The following is a 19,091-nucleotide window of genomic DNA, read 5'->3' on the forward strand; positions in this document are numbered from 1 at the left end:
TGAGAAAGCCTCAACAGATCATAAGGCAGCTGAAAATTATATCGATGAGTTCATCAAACTAATTGCTGATGAAAACCTTTCACCTTGAAAAATGTACGATGCTGTCGAGACAGCACTGTTTTGGCGCTACGTATCGCAACCAGCAGGTGTAAAAGACCCCAAGGATAGGTTGACTGTGCTTGCAGCTGCAAATGCGGCTGGGACACAAGTGTAAGCTTATGGTCATTGGGAGAAGCCAGCGTCCAAGATGTTTCAAGGGTTTGAGAGTATTGCCAGTGCATTATTCTGCCAATGGATAACCAGAGTAATCTTTCTCAACTGGTTTGAGAAAGATTTTGTCCCTCAGGCGCGTGCTCATTGCATGGAAGCTGGCTTTGAGGAAAACTGCAAAATATACTTGCTGCTAGACAATTGCTCAGCACATCCCGATGCTGAGCTTCTGGTAAAGGATAATGTCCATGGAATCTACTTACCACCAAATGTTACATCACTGATACAGCCAGTGGACCAAGGAATTTTGAGATCGATGAAGTGTCTACAAAAATGAATTTATGAAGTGTTTATTGAATGCTGTGAACACAGGCATGGGAATTAAAGCATTCTCAAAAGCTTTCTCTATCAAGGACGCCATATGGGAAGCTGCAGATACATGGAACTTGCTAACTGCAGACACCTTGGTCAACGCTTGGCATAACATCTGGCCATCAACTCCTCAGGACTTTCAAGGCTTTCATGTGTCCAAGGAGAAAGCAATGATTGTTCAACTTTTAGATTATGCAACAGGGCTGACTTGCGAAGCTGTGCAGGAATTGAATGAGGACGATGTGGCAGAAGTCATGGACATAGACAGCGATGCCCCCATTGTGCATTGTGCAGTGACAGATGAAGAAATCATGCAGAGGGTTTTGCATCCAGAAGAAAAGGATGAAAGCAGTGAGGATGATGATGATGCCTGTGATCTAATCGAAAAAGTGCCCATTGACAAAGCAATCAATCGCTGTCAAGAATTAATTCATGCCTTAGAGCAATGAAGCTTCATAAATGAAGAAGAAATACTGCAGGTCTAGAGAATTCCAGAAAGATTAGTGAAAGGAAAGCCCAAATTATTTAAACAAACAACAATATTAAATATCTTTCAAATGATGTCGCAACAGAAGGCCCAAGAGCTACAGCGTGCATCTACACTAGTAATTTCTACATTTGATAATCCGATTGCTAGCTCATCATCAGCCCCAGACATCATAGCTGAGCCCTTTACCTCAAGCACAACCTCCAGCCAATTGTAACTGTACCTGTTTATTTTTACTCTGTTTAACAAATAAAAGCCTTAATTTAGTTTTATATTTCATAACTTAACTGTTTTACAAATAAAAACCTTTATTATATTTCATGCTTTGCGCACTGTACATTCCTTTTCAAATTTGAAGATGGCAGCAAAAGATACAGGCCAGGAAGTTCACATTAAGTACAGTTACAGGATACTGCGTTGCAAAAACAACAGAGGGAGGCTTACCATGCGTTGCGAAGAAGGGAGGACGACAAGGTCTGCGAGGAGAAGAACTACAAGATGACGTCCGAAAACCGGAAATATGGCAACCTGGGCCCAGGCATTTCCGGACTCAGGATGCGCTTCTGGCGTTCCAAAATCGGGAAATACCCGCACCTGAGCTCGGACTTTTCCGGACTTCGGACATCAGAAACACGTTTCGACGTCTGGAAAAACACAAAAACCGGCTCAGCCTCGGTCCCGAGGTTGCCGGATTCGGGACGCTCAATCTGTACTGTGTAGTTGCTGCCCTCTAGTGGTGATTTGTTTCATTTCAGTTTTGGGTTGCATGCCCTGACTACAGAACTAATTAAATGTAAAAGTTGTAAGTTAAATCAGTATTGTTTGTCTTTCTCTCATTGTCTCCCTCTCACTCTCACTCCTGTTTGCCTCCATACAGGGTTCTGCCATATTTGCAGGATTAGAATCTTAGAATGATGTAGCACAGGAGGGGGGTCATTTGACCCATCAGGCCTCTGCTGGCTCTCCAGCCAATGAAGTGGCTCATTAAAGCATCGACGCTGATTACTGTTGTCTCGTTTTCAGATTGCGGGAATTCATTCACGCCTTGTAAAGAATCTCCCGGACGGGACTTTTGATTTGAATGAAGTCGAATCAAAAATACGCCAGGGTTTCCCAGACCCGCACTACCCCAGGACAAGCGTCATTTGCCTGGAGAACACCCATAATGTGCAAGGAGGACGGGTTCTACCGCTTTCCTTTCTCCGGGAGGTGAGTCAACGCCTGCTTAAAACTATTAAGACGATTTGAAGTCAAACTTTTATCCAGATTAAGTACTGGCAGACTGGCAGTGCTGTGCCCCAGCAACAGCCAGTCCCATCAGGAGAGGAGGTGAGGGAGAAGGCCCTGTTTGTTTGTGTGTGATCCATTGCCTCTTAGACTGGTGCAGGGACTTGTCCATGATCCCTGAGTGAAGACTGATCTGCTGTTGCCACCAGGGGGAGCACGAGTACAGCACTGATCGTCAGTCAATAACAACTTGTATTTATATAGTGCTTTTAACATAGTGAAACAGCCCAAAGTGCTTCACAGGAGTGTTATCAAACAAAATTTGACACCGAGCCACATAAGGAGATATTAGGACAGGTGACCAAAAGCTTGGTCAAAAAGGTAGGTTTTAAGCAGTATCTTAAAGGAGGAAAGGGAGATGGATAGGTTTAGCGAGGGAATTCCAGAGCTTAGGGCCTAGGCAGCTGAAAACACGACCGTCAATTGTGGAGCGATAATCGGAGATGCAGAAGAGGCCAGAATTGGAGGAGTGCAGATTTCTCAGAAGGTTGTGGTGCTGGAGGAGATTACAGAGATAGGGAGCGGTGAGACCATGGAGGGATTTGCAAATAAGAATGAGAATTTTAAAATCGAGATGTTGCTTAACCGGCCGCCAGTGTAGGTCAGCGAGCACAGGGGTGATGGGTGAGCGGGACTTGGTGCAAATTAGGATACGAGCAGCAGAGTTTTAGATGACCTCAAGTTTATGGAGGATGGCAGATGAGAGGCTGGCCAGGAGTGCGTTAGAATAGTCAAGTCTGGAGGTAACACAGGCATGGATGAGGGTTTCGGCAGCAGATAAGCTGAGGCAAGGGCGGGTGATATTACGGAGGTGGAAATAGGCGGCCTTAGTGATGGAGAAGATATGGGGTCGGAAGCTCATCTCAGGGTCAAATACGACACCAAGGTTGCGAACTGTCTGGTTCATCCTCAGACAGTTGACCGGGAGAGTAAGAAGACCAGGAAACTGAGTTTGTGGCAGGGCCCGAAGACAATGGCTTCGGTTTTCCCAGTATTTAGTTGGAGGAACTGGATGTCGGTCACTACTGGATGGCGGACAAACAGTCTGACAAGTTAGAGACAGTGGAGGGATTGAGCGAGGTGGTGGCGAGGTAGAGCTGGTTGCCTTTGGCATACATGTGGAAACTGATGCTGTGTTTTCGGATGATGTCGCCAAGGGGCAGCATGTAAATGAGAAACAGGAGGGAGCCAAGGATAGATCCTTGCGGGACACCAGAGATAATGGTGAGCGAGTGGGGAAGAGAAGATGATTTTCTGGCTGCGATTAGATAGATAAGAATAGAACCAGGTGAGTGTGGTCCCATCGAGCAATCAAAGAAGGGGATATTTTACGTCCACCTGAGAGGGCAGACGGGGCCTCGTTTTAACATCTCATCCGAAAGACAGCACCTCCGACAGTGCAGCACTCCCTCAGCACTGCGCTGGAGTGTCAGCCTAGATTATGTGCTCAAGTCTCTGAAATCGGACTTGAACCTACATCTTTTTGACTCTGAGGTGAGAGTGCTGCCCACTGAGCCACAAAAGCTGAGGCCACCTTATCGGAGCGGCTATAGGGAGGCAGTTCCTTGTGAGGTGGCAGCTGAAGGTGGTGTTGGTGACATTATGTGATACAATCCCAGGGATTTGCTGCCTGGCACAGGGCAATCCACCTGGCACAGCAAAGTGCCCCGTGCCAGGGGAGATGATCAGTGGAGAATTGGGGCTTTTCAGATGCCAAGGAAATAGCAACTGAGTCAGCGAGTGATTAATGATCGCTCAGAAGCCAACATTTCCACTGGCCCCGAGCCTGTGAAGCTGCCCTACTCAGGCAGGGCAACCTGAGGCAGGAATGGGATCTCACAAGATTCATCGCAGAGCATGGCACTGTTGCCGAACCGTTTGCCCGACTTGTGTGACGCCTCCCTACCGGCGTGCCGTCAAAACTCATCATTAAAATAAATCCTGCTAGCCACTTTAATACTGATTCTAGCAAGAGGCTGCTGCCTTTGGTAAGTGCTACATGAGTGACATTTCGGGCAGAAGCTGCGAGTCTGGGGTTTCTGACACCAGGCAGCCAGTCCCAGAGATTGTAAATTAAACCTGCGGACTCACGCATGCTGGTGAGACACTGGTTGGGCGTATTCCTGGAGGTTTCGTCACATGACTTCCGGCCCCGAACCATTCCGCCCAGTCAAACAGCCCCTTTTTCCCCAGCTCCAAAATCATTAAAGAAAGAAAGGCTTGCATCTATGTAGCGCCTTTCACGACCACCGGACATCCCAAAGCGCTTTACAGCCAATTAAGTTGTCATGTATTCTACTATCTTAGTAATCCATGTATAAACTGACCTAAGTTGTACACCGTGAGAACACTGACCACTAGGTGGTGAACTTGTGGGAGACACTGCTAACCTGGACTTTCAGGTATAAAAGAGGAAGCTCCACCCATCTTCTCCACTTCAGTGCTGGCAAATAAAAGTTACTGGTCACAAAGTGACCTTCTCTCTAGTATGGGCCTCGTGTGCATTTATACTGTATAGTCAGGACATATTATTGGCGACGAGAAACTGGGATTTAAACCACTAGCAGCATAGACAAGAGGTACTGTGTTGGTGATGATTGGGACGATTTTATTGAGAAACTACAGCAAAGTTTTGTCACTAAGGAATGGCTGGGACAGGATTCGGCCGACAAACGCAGGGCTCATCTCCTGACGGTTTGTGGATCCAGGACGTACTCCCTGATGAAGGACCTTCTAGCGCCAGAGAAGCCGGCAGACAAGACGTTCAAAGAGCTCAGTAAGTTGATCGGGGAACACTTTAAACCGGCGAGCAGCATGCACATGGCAAGACACCGGTTTTACATGCACCGGCGGCGAGAAGGGCAAAGCGTTCCAGACTTCGTGGCAGACCTCCGGCGACTGGCGAGCCTATGTAAGTTTCCAGATGCATGCAGAGCAGAGATGCTGCGAGACTTTTTTATTGAGGGCATCGGGCACGCTGGGGTTTTCAGGAAACTGATTGAGACCAAAGACTTGACCCTGGAAACGGCGGCTTTGATGGCCCAGACATTTATCTCGGGAGGAAGAGACCAGAATGATGTTTGACAAAAATCTTGGTTTAAATGCAGCAAATGGACAGGGAGTCAACATTGTTAACGTGGCACACAGTTCTCCAGGCAGACAAGGGCAATCGGACATGCCCGAGCATGTAGTCGAACCCAAAGGGGGAATTCAATAGAGACAATGGCTAGCTGAACGGCGATTCATGCCATCGCAAGGGACAATGCGGCCAGTAATGGGGCCATCAACACCTGTCAATGGTGCGTTTAAGGACAGTTACAGAGACTGTCAGAGATGATTGACTGGTAATGGACCTTTTGTTTCCAACAACGGCTCATGTTGGAGGTGTGGAGGCAAACACACAGCCAGAGCTTGCAGGTATCAGCAATATACCTGCAGAAATTGCAACGTCAACGGTCACTTGGCACGTATGTGCAGGAAGCCTGCAGCCAGGTTGATGTACGAGGAGGACAGGCCTGATGTAAGCCCTACGAGGCCAAATGAACACTGGGGGAAATCGCTGGAAGCTGAAGTTCAGCGAGTACATGTGGAGCACATATACAGTTCATACACCAGGACGCCACCGATAATGATGAAAGTGCTCCTCAATGGCATCTCAATATCAATGGAGCTAGACACAGGGGCCAGCCAGTCCCTGATGAGTATCAAACAGTTCGACAAGTTGTGGGCGTCCAAGGCCAGGAGGCCAAAATTATTGCCGATTGACGCACAGCTACGGACATATACAAAGGAGATCATTCCGGTGCTAGGCAGCGCCACGGTAGTCGTGACCCACAAAGATTCGGAGAACAGGTTGCCACTCTGGATTGTCCCGGGGGACGGTCCCGCGCTGCTGGGGAGGAGTTGGCTTGCTGTCATGAACTGGAAATGGGGCGATGTCAATGCAATTTCCTCTGTGGAGCGAGTATCATGCTCACAGATCCTGGACAAATTTGACTCATTATTTCAACCCGGCATCGGCACTTTCATGGGGGCCAAGGTAGTGATTCACATAAACCCGGACGCCAGGCCAGTACACCACAAGGCCAGAACGGTGCCGTACGTGATGCGGGAAAAGATAGAAGGCGAATTGGACCGCCTGCTGAGGGAAGGCATCATCTCGCCAGTCAAATTCAGTAACTGGGCGAGCCCGATTATGCCGGTGCTCAAGGAGGATGGGTCGGTCAGGATATGTGGCGATTACAAGGCCACCATCAATCGGGTGTCACTCCAAGACCAGTACCCGCTACCGAGAGCGGAGGACCTCTTTGCGACGCTATCTGGTGGCAAACTTTTTTCAAAATTGGACCTGACCTCAGCTTATATGACCCAGGAGCTGGCGAGTGAGTCGAAGAAGCTGACCACCATCATGACACACAAGGGGTTGTTTGAGTACAACAGATGTCCATTGGGATTCGCTCGGCCGCCGCGATCTTCCAACGAAATATGGAAAGTCTCCTCCAGTCAATTCCAAGGACGGTGGTTTTTCAAGACGACATCCTCATCACGGGTTGCGATACTGAAGAACACCTCCACAACCTGGAGGAGGTGCTACGCAGACTGGACCGGGTAGGTCTGCGACTGAAAAAGGCGAAGTGCATTTTCCTAGCTCCAGAGGTAGAATTCCTGGGGATGAGGATAGCAGCAGACGGGATCAGACCTACTGCGTCCAAGCCGGAAGCGATCCAGAGAGCACCCAGACCCCGTAACACGGCGGAGCTGCGTTCGTTCCTGGGGCTCCTGAACTATTTTGGTAACTTTCTTCCCAAATTGAGCACGCTGCTAGAGCCGCTACACGTGTTCCTACGCAAAGGTTGCGAATGGGTCTGGGGGGACAGCCAGTAAAGGGCTTTTGACAGAGCACGCAATTTGTTTTGCTCCAACAATCTGTTAACGCTATCCATGTAAGAAACTTGTTTTAACGTGCGATGCGTCGTCCTATGGGGTCGGGTGTGTGTTGCAGCATGTTAATGCCAAGGGTCAGTTACAGCCGGTAGCTTATGCCTCCAGAAGTCTGTCGCAGGCAGAAATGGGCTACGAGATGGTAGAAAAAGAAGCGCTTGCAAGTGTATATGCAGTAAAAAAAAATGCACCAGTACCTGTTTGGCAGGAAATTTGAGCTGGAGACAGATCACAAACCCCTAACATCCCTTTTGGCCGACAACAAGGCCATAAATGCAAATGCGTCGGCCCGCATACAGAGGTGGGCACTCACGTTGGCCGCCTATGACTATACAATTCGGCACAGACCGGGCACTGAAAACTGCACCGATGCACTCAACAGGCTCCCACTAGCCACCACCAAGGGGGCAACCGAGCATTCTGCTGAGATGGTCGTGACTGTGGAAGCTTTCGAAAGCGAAGGCTCACCCGTGACAGCCCGTCAGATCAAAGTCTGGACAAATAGAGACCCGCTACTGTCTTTAGTCAAGAAATGTGTCCTGCAATGGGGACTGGGCAGCCACGTACGGGGCATGCCCTGAGGAATTTAAACCATTTCACAACTCTCGATTCAGGCCGATTGCCTACTATGGGGTAACCGAGTAGTCATGCCCCAGATGGGCAGAGAGGCGTTCATCCGAGAACTCCACAATGAGCACCCGGGCATTGTCATGATGAAGGCAATTGCCAAGTCACATGTTTGGTGGCCAGGGATAGATACAGGTGCAACACATGTGCCTAGCTGGGCATTGTGCCCAGGGAACCCCCCCTTAGCCCCTGGTCCTGGCCCGCCAAGCCATGGTCACGCATCCATGTGGACTACGCAGGTCCTTTCATGGGAAAAATGTTTTTGGTTGTAGTAGACGCCTCCTCCAAATGGATCGAGTGTGACATTCTCAATTCAAGCACATCCTCTGCCACGGTAGAAAGTCTATGGGCAATGTTCGCCGCCCATGGTCTACCGGACGTCTTGGTCAGCGACAATGGCCCGTGTTTTACAAGCATTGAATTCCAGGACTTCATGGCAGGAAATGGTATCAACCATGTCAGAACGGCACCGTTCAAGCCGGCCTCAAACAGCCAGGCGGAACGAGCAGTGCAGATAATCAAACAGGGGATGCTCAGAATCCAAGGGGGTACCCTACAAAGCCACTTATCACGCCTCCTGTTGGCCAATAGATCCCGATCACACTCGCTCACAGGGGTTCCACCCGCAGAGCTGCTAATGAAAAGGACCTCAAAACCAGGTTATCCCTTATACACCCCACCATGAAAGAAATTGTTGAGAGCAGGCCGGTTACAATGTGACTACCATGACGGGAATGCGAGGGCGCGATGTATTGATGTAAATGACCCTGTCTTTGTCCTCAACTACGCTGCAGGGTCCAAATGGCTGCAGGCACTGTGATTGCCAAAGAGGGGAATAGGGTTTTGGTAGTTAAACTTATCAATGGACAAATCTGCCGCAAACACGTGGATCAAACTAAAAGGAGGTTCAGCAACCCCATAGAAGAAGCAGAGGAAGAACACGACATAGAGTTCACTCCACCACAGGTGACCGAACACCAGAACCAAGTGGAGGAGAGCCCAGTCACTGTGGGCAGTCCGGACAGGCCTGAGGCACCGCAAACAGCAGACACTCAGGCCAGTGCCCAACAACCGGAGCCCCAACTCAGGCGCTCTACAAGGGAGCGCAAACCACCAGAGAGACTTAACCTGTGATCCCAATAAGACTTTGGGGGGGAGGTGATGTCATGTATTCTACTGTCATTGTAATCCATGTATAAACTGACCTAAGTTGTACACCGTGAGAACACTGACCACTAGGTGGTGAACTTGTGGGAGACACTCCTAACCTGGACTTTCAGGTATAAAAGGGGAAGCTCCACCCATCTTTTCCACTTCAGTGCTGGCTGATAAAGGTTACTGGTCACAGAGTGACCTTCTCTCTAGTATGGGCCTCGTGCATTTGTACTGTATAGTCAGGACATATTAGAATTACTTTTTTTGAAGTGTAGTTACCTGTTATAATGTGGGAAATGCGGCAGCCAATTTGCACACAGCAAGCTCCCACAAACAGCAACGTGATAATGACCAGGTAATCGATTTTGGTGATGTTGGTTGAGGGATAAATATTGGCCAGGACACTGGGGATAACTCCCCTGCTTGTCTTCAAAATAGTGCCAGGGAATCTTTCACATCCACCTGAGAGAGCAGACAGGACCTCGGTTTAACGTCTCATTTGAAAGACAGCACCTCCGACAGTGCAGCACTCCCTCAGCACTGCACTGGGAGTGTCAGCCTAGATTTATGCGCTCAAGTTCCTGGAGTGGGACTTGAACACACAACCTTCTGACTCAGAGGCGAGAGTGCAACCCACTGAGCCATGGCTGACACTTTTTCAAAGTGTTCAAAGAAAGCACCCAGTTTTTGTACTGTCCCGACGATTTATCACCTGGGTTGCCGACAGCAATGTCCAGAAGATTAATCCTCAACTCCTGGAGACTCCAGGTCTGTCCTGGAGGGTTGCCAACCCCGAGCACTGTGAGTACGGCCAGAACCATCGAGAGTCGGGGTCCCGCTGGCCTTTTACACGGTCCATTCCATTCGATGCTGTGCGACCACTCATTGTTGGATGCTGAAAGAAGCGACACTCACTGCCTGCGGGCAATGTTCCCTCCAACTTTTTATTGGGCCGCGCGGCTCAATCTGAATTCTGCGCATGCGCGTTTTTTCCCATTTAAAAGCCGGTGAGCTGGCAGCGCGGGAGCTCCAGAGGGAGCTTAAAGGGAGCATTGTCTGCGTGTACTCTTCATCCTCCTGTACGTCACCGCTCCCCTCTCTGTTCATCTTACAGGTCCGTGGTCTGGCCGACACATACAAGCTGCCTGTCCACATGGACGGAGCCCGACTGATGAACGCGGCTGTTGCCTTGGGCGTTAACGCCTCGGAGATCCTGCAACTCTGTGACTCTGTGTCCGTGTGCCTATCCAAGGTATGAGTCGTGTAACTGGGAGAGGGGACACCCTGCGGGAGTCTGGGTAGGAAGAAGTCCAGTCCAGGTAGCTGTGTGGGTCAGTGGGTTTGGAACTGATGTCGGGGGGTGGGGGGGGGCAGCCTATCTCCAGGGATAAAGACAGAGAAGGTTCAGGAAGTGTCTGGCAAGCGAGAGAATGTGTGGCTGATTGTTCCCAGTCTCTAACCCCTGGGTGCTGTGTGAGTGTTCCCAGTCTCTAACCCCTGGGTGCTGTGTGAGTGTTCCCAGTCTCTTAACCCCTGGATGCTGTGTGTGTGTTTCCAGTCTCTAACACCCTTGGGTGCTGTGTGAGTGTTCTCAGTCCCCAACACCCTTGGGTGCTGTGTGAGTGTTCCCAGTCTCTAACCCTTGGGTGCTGTATGTGAGTGTTCCCAGTCACTAACACCCTGGGTGCTGTGTGTGAGTGTTCCCAGTCACTAACACCCCTGGGTGCCCTGATGGCACCTCTCACTTTCAGCCCTGACTTTCTGCCTTGCTGGCATTGAGAAGCTTTGCTTTCAGACAAGAGGTGTTGGATGGCCAGAGTACTGTCATCGAATCATAGACATTTACAGCACGGAAGGAGGCCATTCGGCCCATCGTATCCGTGCCGGCCGACCAAGAGCTACCCAGCCTAATCCCACCTCCAGCTCTTGGTCCGTAGCCCTGTAGGTTACGGCACTTCAAGTGCACACCAAGTACTTTTTAATTGTGGTGAGGGTTTATGTCTCTACCACCCTTTCAGGCAGTGCGTTCCAGACCCCCACCACCCTCTGGGTGACAGAAGTTCTCCCTAGCTCCCCTCTAATCCTTCTACCAATTACTTTAAATCTAAGGCCCCCTGGTCGTTGACCCCTCTGTTAGGGGAAGTAGGTCCTTCCTATCCACTCTATCTAGGTCTCTCATAATTGTATACACTTTGAGTCTCCCCACAGCCTCCTCTGTTCCAAAGTAAACAATCCCAAACTATCCAATCTTTCCTCATCGCTAGAATTCTCCCGTCCTTCCACTCCTGGGATCTGGACCTGAGTAAAAATCAGACCGATCGGAGGAATGTCTCCAGTAACTAAGTGTCCTGTCCGGTGGCTGTGGTCTAAAACTCAATAACCAGGCACTGACCACTGATGCTGACCACTGGACACTGACCACTGGGCACTGACACTGACAACTGGATACTGACTGGTCACTGACCCTGACCACTTACACTGACCACTGACATTGACAACTGGCCACTGACACTGACCACTGGACACTGACCACTGACTGATCACTGACTGACCACTGGACACTGACCACTGGACGCTGACCATGGACACTGAGCACAGACACTGTCCACTGACACTGTCCACTGACACTGTCCACTGACATTGGACACTGACTACTGGACACTGACACTAACCACTGGACACTGACAACTACCACTGGACACTGACACTGGACACTGTCCACTGACACTGGACACTGGACGCAGACCACTGACACTGGACGCAGACCACTGACCACTGACACTGACAACTGGATACTGACCACTGACTGGTCACTGACCCTGACCACTTACACTGACCACTGACATTGACAACTGACCACTGGACACTGGCTGATCACTGACTGACCACTGGGCACTGACCACTGGACACTGTCCACTGACACTGTCCACTGACATTGGACACTGACCACTGGACACTGACAACTGACCACTGGACACTGGCTGATCACTGACTGACCACTGGGCACTGGACACTGTCCACTGACACTGTCCACTGAAACTGTCCACTGACATTGGACACTGACCACTGGACACTGACAACTACCACTGGACACTGACACGGACACTGTCCACTGACACTGACAACTGACCACTGGACACTGACAACTACCACTGGACACTGACACGGACACTGTCCACTGACACTGACAACTGACCACTGGACCCTGACCACTGGACACTGACCACTGGACACTGGACACTGACCACTGGACACTAACACTGGACACTGTCCACTAACACTGACATTGGACACTGACCACTGGACACTGACAACTACCACTGGACACTGACAACTACCACTGGACACTGACACTGACAACTGACCACTGGACCCTGTCCACTGACCCTGACCACTGGACACAGACCACTGGACACTGACCACTGGACACTAACACTGGACACTGTCCACTAACACTGACAACTGACCACTGGACACTGACCACTGGGCATGGACCACTGACCACTGGACACTGTCCACTGATACTGACCACTGACACGGGACACTGACCACTGGGCATGGACCACTGACCACTGACAACTGGACACTGACAACTGACCACTGGACATGGACCACAGACACTGACCACTAGACACGGACAACTGACCACTGACCACCAACACTGACCACAAATACTGACCCCCGACGACTGGACACTGACCCCTGACCACTGGACACTGACCCCTGACCACTGGACACTGGACACGGACCACAGGCACTGACCACTGGACACTGACCACTTAAACTGACCCTGACCACTGACCAATGACCATTGATCACTGACCACTGACCATTGATCACTGACTACTGACAACTGGACGACCACTGACACTGACTCTGACACTGACAACTTGACACTGACCACTGACCACAACACTGACCACTTACACTGACCACTTACACTGACCACTGACCAGGCACTGGACCACTGACCATTACACTGACCACTTACACTGGCCACTGACACTGACCACTGTCCACCGACACTGACCACTAACCACTGACACTGACCACTGACACTGGACACTGAGCATTGGACTACTGACCGCAACACTGACCACTGAGCACTGGACCACTGACCACAGACACTTACCCTGACCAGTGACACTGACCAGTGACACTGACCACTGACTACTGACCACTGACCACTGACACGGTCCACTGATCACTGACACTGACCACTGATCACTGACACTGACACTGATCACTGACCACTGACACGGTCCACTGACCACTTTCACTGACCACTTTCACTGGACCACTGAACACTGGAGCACTGAGCACTGACCACAACACTGACCACTTTCACTGACCACTTTCACTGACCACTTTCACTGATCACTGACCATGACACTGACCACTTTCACTGACGACTGAGCACTGACACTGAGCACTGGACCACTGAGCACTGGACCACTGAGGACTGACCACTGGACACTGACCACTGCCACTGACAACTGACCACTGACACTACCACCGGCAACTGACCACTGGACCACTGACCACTGGACCACTGACCATTACCACTGACAACTGAGCACTGGAACACTGACCACGACACTGACCACGACACTGACCACGACACTGACCACTTTCACTGACCACTGGGCACTGACCACTGGACAATGACCACTGACCACTACCACTGACCACTTTCCCTGACCACCAACAACTGACCACTGACCCTGACCACCAACAACTGACCACTGAGCACTGTCCACTGACAACTGACCCTGAACACTGGACCCTGACCACTGACACAGGCCACTGGACACTGACCACTGACAATTGACATTGGACACTGACCACTGACACTGACCACGACACTGACTACTGACCACTGAGCACTGGACCACTGAGCACTGGACACTGACACTGACCACTGACACTGACCACCGACAACTGGACCACCGACAACTGGACCACTGAGCACTGGACACTGAGCACTGAGCACTGACACTAACACTGACCACAATGGCCACTTGTCCTGGCGGATGAGCTCCGGACTGGGTCACAGTCCGGACCCTGTCAGCGACGGCCGTGATTGGGAGATGCCGGGGGTTTGGCCTTTTGCTGTGTCCCTCTCGCGCTGTAATCAGCCGCCCGACAGTGTTCTCCGGCACTGGGAGGCAGCACAGTTTTGAAAGCGGCAGTGTAAGGTGCCCTGGAGGTGCCATGTTCCCGAGAATGTGGTCTGGACTTCCTCGGGCGGGGGGAGGGGGATGGTCAGTCAATTTCTGGTGGGACGGAGCGGCGCGGCCTCACTGTGTTTCTGCACCGCGCAGGGTTTAGGAGCTCCGGTCGGGTCTCTTGTTGGCGGCCGGAAAGAATTCATCGAGCGGGCCCTGCGGCTGCGGAAGGTGCTGGGAGGGGGCATGAGGCAGGCGGGAGTGCTGGCTGCAGCGGGACTTGTCTCCATATCCCACATGGTCGACAGACTCCAGGACGACCACAGAAACGCCAGGAAGTTTGCCCAAGGTACCAGCCGATTGTGAATGTTTCACAACATCTGCTTTACCTGTAAAATGTGTCTTAACATACACTGTTGCCGTTCCGCCCCGTTTCCAACCTATTCAACCCGATATGTTGTCTATTTTCTTGCCTGCAAGCAAGAGATTGCACAGCAGGACGGTGGCCCGGCGCGTTGAATTGCCGACAACCCAGCGGTGCACTCACTGTGTGAGCCACACCTCCCGTGTGTTGGGAGTTATAGGAAGCGGCCTCCGCCTGGTATTGCTTGATCCATTGGATGGTTCACGTGTGGAAAGGAAGGCATGTGGGGTCCTAACTGCTGCCCGTGTCGCGCCACAAAACGGTCACAATCCCTACACGGCTCTAGTGTCAGACTGAGGTGTTGCATGGAGGCCTGAGGCCTGAGGCGTTCCCACAAGAGTGGGTCAGTGTCAATCAAAGCCATTCCTTTGGGCACAAACCTGGGTGCAGGTCACACTCGGACAAGGTGTGGGTCACACTCTGACAAGGTGTGGGTCACACTCGGACAAGGTGTGGGTCACACTCGGACAAGGTGTGGGTCACACTCTGACAAGGTGTGGGTCACACTCGGACAAGGTGTGGGTCACACTCTGACAAGGTGTGGGTCACACTCGGACAAGGTGTGGGTCACACTCTGACAAGGTGTGGGTCACACTCGGGACAAGGTGTGGGTCACACTTGCCAGACTGCCTTTGTTACCTCTAGACTTGACTATTCCAACGCACTCCTGGCTGGCCTCCCACATTCTACCCTACGTAAACTAGAGGTGATCCAAAACTCGGCAGCCCGTGTCCTAACTCGCACCAAGTCCCACTCACCCATCGCCCCTGTGCTTGCAGACCTACATTGGCTCCCGGTTAAGCAACATCACGATTTTAAAATTCTCATCCTTGTTTTCAAACCCCTCCATGGCCTCACCCCTCCCTATCTCTGCAATCTCCTCCAGCCCCACAACCCCGCCCCCCCGGGGATGTCTGCGCTCCTCTCATTTCTTGAGCATCCCTGATTGTAATCGCCCCACCATCGGTGGCAGCGCCTTCTGTTGCCTGGGCCCCTAGCTCTGGAATTCCCTCTCTTATCCTCGCCCCCTCTCTACCTCTCTCCTCCTCTTTTAAGATGCTCCTTAAAATCTACCTCGTTCATCTACCCTAATTTCTCCTTATGTGGCTCGGTGTTTAATTTTGTCTTCTAATACTCCTGTGAAGTGCCCTGGGACGTTTTACTACGTGAAAGGCGCTATATAAATACAAGTTGTTGTTGTTCTTTGGTAACCGTGTGGGTCACATTTGGACAAGGGGTCAAGCAAATGGAATAAATCTAAGATTTAGTCTGATCTTTAGATAATAAGTAAAAGATTTGCACGAGTATAACACGATGACCATATTTTTATAACCCTGCAGCTAAGCCAAGTTGTTGAATTTAACTAGCTTCCCTAACCATGTAAGCCCTAGGTCAGCATTGGGTTGGGACTTCTATCGCCTCTTGTCACCGTTCTGGATTAAAGCTGAGGCCCTCCGTAATGGCATTACCTGCTTTGACAAATCTAAGCACCAAGTGGGAGAGAGTGACCAGGATAACCGACTCTCTGATTGCTCCCTGTCCACCAGGACTTGCTGAATGAGCATTTGTCACAGTGACATGTTTTTTTTTGGGGGGGGTGAGGGGGTATCGCTGCGTTGATCTGATCAGTGTCCAGTTCTGACCAAGAGCCTCTGCACAGTCGGACTTCCCTGAGCCGAGGAGCTGGCCTGTTTGGCAGACGGCGACGTCAGTCTGTCCACTGGGTCACCGATGGCACAAGGAGGTGAATTGAGCCAAGCAGGCCTCGCTGAGTGACGGCGCCCATGTACCGGCGATGCGATTGATAACTTCTGCGCCTTTATGATCAAACATCACATGACTGGCAAGTTGCTGCAGGATAATCGTTAAACACTGGGAGTGATTGAAGCGCAATTGAAAAATAAAGGCTCGGGCATGTAGGGATCGAAATTAGTTCCCGCCGTTTTTGAGGCGGTGACGCCGGCTGAAAGGCAATTTTACCGCCAGCCGCCAATCACCGCCTCAAACGGCCAAATTCAGTTTTCCCGCCCAAAGATGAGAGAGCAGCACTAAAAGTGGCATTGCACAATCATCCTCGGGCGGAAACACAGAAGTATCTCAGGAGGCCGGCCGAATTTCCCCACGTGCGAGTTGGAGAAACTGGAAAAAAAAGTTTCCGAAAATGTTTCTGCCCCCCCCCCCCCGCACCCACACTTCCCCACTGGGGCCATTAACACACAAATGCTGTAAAAAATTAAAGATAACCACTTGCCTTGATCCCTGGACGCTCCAGCCCCGAGATCCCCGACGTTCTGCCACCTTTCCCAGGCTGTACAAGCGCCTGCTGGTAAGGCCACGGAACCGACCTAATTTCACCGCCGCCGCCACGCCAAGGGGGCGTTGCACGCTCGATGACATCACCACGTGGGTGGCAGTAGAGCACATAGCGGTACCTCTTGGCCCCGCCCCCACCGCCCAACTAAATTTCCCATGAGCCGAGGACCCCGCTCCCCGCCGACAGTCAGCATCTAGCCGTCTGTTAGCCGCCCCTCTCTGGCGTTAGAAACGGAACTCCCCCTCCCCCAACGCCTTTGGGAAGCTGCTCCGGTGGCTCGAGACTTGTCACCGGAAGTGACGCAGGATGTGCTGAGTATGGATGGGGATATTATGATGCTAAATCATTTACAGAACTACATAATCTGAGGTGTATTCCACCGTGTGTGCCAAAGCAACACTGTGCCCAAGGGCCGTCTGGTCTCCCCCGGCGACCAGTGTCGCTATGGGTGATGGAGGGGCCTTCAAGGTTTAAAATTGGCCAAAAAGCTAATTGCCAGATGCAATGCTCGAAGCATTTGCACTGAAAATGAATGGGCCTCTGGTAGTAAATAGGCAAGTTGAGTCAACAGGCACAAAATACAAGGCTTAGTGATGTAAGTATGATATCAAGTGAGGAAGGTATTACATAATCGATTGCCTGGGTTTGTGTCGCTGTTGGGATAAACCACCTATTTATTGTAATGTCTGCACCTATATTGGTGTAGATGTCACTATTTTCAGTTTTGCGAGCCACGGGTATAAAAGGAGCCAAGGTAGGTGGATGGAATTAGGTCACTGATCAGCCATGATCTCATTGAATGGCGGAACAGGCTCGAGGGCCTGAATGGCCTCCTCCTGTTCCTGTGTTCTACGATTATCATCATTCTACACTACAGTGACTGATTTGGCAAATCTTGTTCTCAGGCATTCAGACGTATGCGTCCTCCGTGTGTGACACCAATATCGATGTTGTGGAAACAAATATCCTAATGTTTACTGTGAACGACCCAAGAATCTCGCCCGAGGAATTCTGTGAGCAGATGGCGGAGGTGACCGAGGAGGAAGTGGCTGCCATGGGGCGTGGTGTGCGAGTGTTAATGTTCCCCATGTACGGACGCACAGTACGGGCTGTCTGGCACCTGGATGTGTCAGAGGAGGACACTGACTTGGCCTTACAGAAGCTGCAGTTTGTGATACAGAAAGTCAAGCAAAAATAGCCGTGGATGAAACAAACCCTGCGATCGTCCAGACACAATAACTGTGGCTTTGAATTAGAATGGACAATTCCCAGGGGAGAATGAGTGAGATAGTTTTGATCCCGGTGCTATGTCTGGTGGCAATGTTCTCAGGGGTTTGCAGTGTTTGATGTTGGGAATCACTGTCCTTGTGTGAACAATGTGTTTTCCTGCTGGTTATCCTGTCAGCTGTGTGAAACAGGCAGATCTCATTAAATTCGTTGGTCTGGTCAGCACACTAAATGACTGCTCTATTGAACCATCCATTTTCAAACTGGGGTCAGCTGGCTCAAGGGAGACTGCCAGTACTTTCAGGAGGTTCCTCAGCCAGTGTCAGTATTCTCAGGTGGTTTAACACTTTCAAGGATTCCTTAGCTATGCAAGTGTCAGCTGTGGCTCAGTGGGTAGCACTCTTGCCTCTGAGTCAAAAGGTTGTGGGTTCAAGTCCCACTCCAGGGACTTGAGCACATAAATCTAGGCTGACACCAGTGCAGTGTTGAGGGAGTGCTACACTGTCTTTTGGATGAGACGTTAAACTGAGGTCTTGTCTGCGAGATAAATAAAAGCAACTTGTAAAGTTGCAAATGCAAGCAGTGTTTGGAAAATCATGCAATAAAGTAGTGTTCAAGTCCTTTTCCACCTCAACTTTTCAGGTCTGCCCTCTCAAATGAACATAAAAGATTCCGTGGCAGTATTTTGAAGAAGAGCAGGGGAGTTATCCCTGGTGTCCTGGCCAATCAACATCATTAAAACAGATTATCTGGTCATTATCGCATTGCTGTGTGTGGGAGCTTGCTATGCACAAATTGGCTGCCGCGTTTCCTAGATTACAACAGTGACTACACTCCAAAAGTACTTAATTGGCTGTAAAGCGCTTTGAGACGTCCGAT

The 19,091-nt window shown here is 50.8% G+C and overlaps 1 protein-coding gene across 2 annotated transcripts in view; it reads left to right on the forward strand.

Annotated features, from left to right (window-relative positions):
- The window catches only part of tha1 (threonine aldolase 1), a 115,553-nt gene extending 96,720 nt beyond the window's left edge, over positions 1-18,833 (forward strand). For both annotated transcript variants that reach the window (XM_070857783.1, XM_070857782.1), the window contains 4 exons: positions 2,093-2,278; positions 10,194-10,331; positions 14,404-14,596; positions 17,891-18,833. In XM_070857783.1, the coding sequence (XP_070713884.1) occupies positions 2,093-2,278; positions 10,194-10,331; positions 14,404-14,596; positions 17,891-18,183 (810 nt within the window). In that variant the 3' untranslated portion in view covers positions 18,184-18,833. The remainder of the gene's footprint in view (positions 1-2,092; positions 2,279-10,193; positions 10,332-14,403; positions 14,597-17,890) is intronic.
- Positions 18,834-19,091: the final 258 nt, after the last annotated feature.

This window comes from Pristiophorus japonicus, chromosome 16 (genome assembly GCF_044704955.1).
Source record: "Pristiophorus japonicus isolate sPriJap1 chromosome 16, sPriJap1.hap1, whole genome shotgun sequence".
In the NCBI taxonomy this organism is placed as follows: Eukaryota; Metazoa; Chordata; class Chondrichthyes; family Pristiophoridae; genus Pristiophorus; species Pristiophorus japonicus.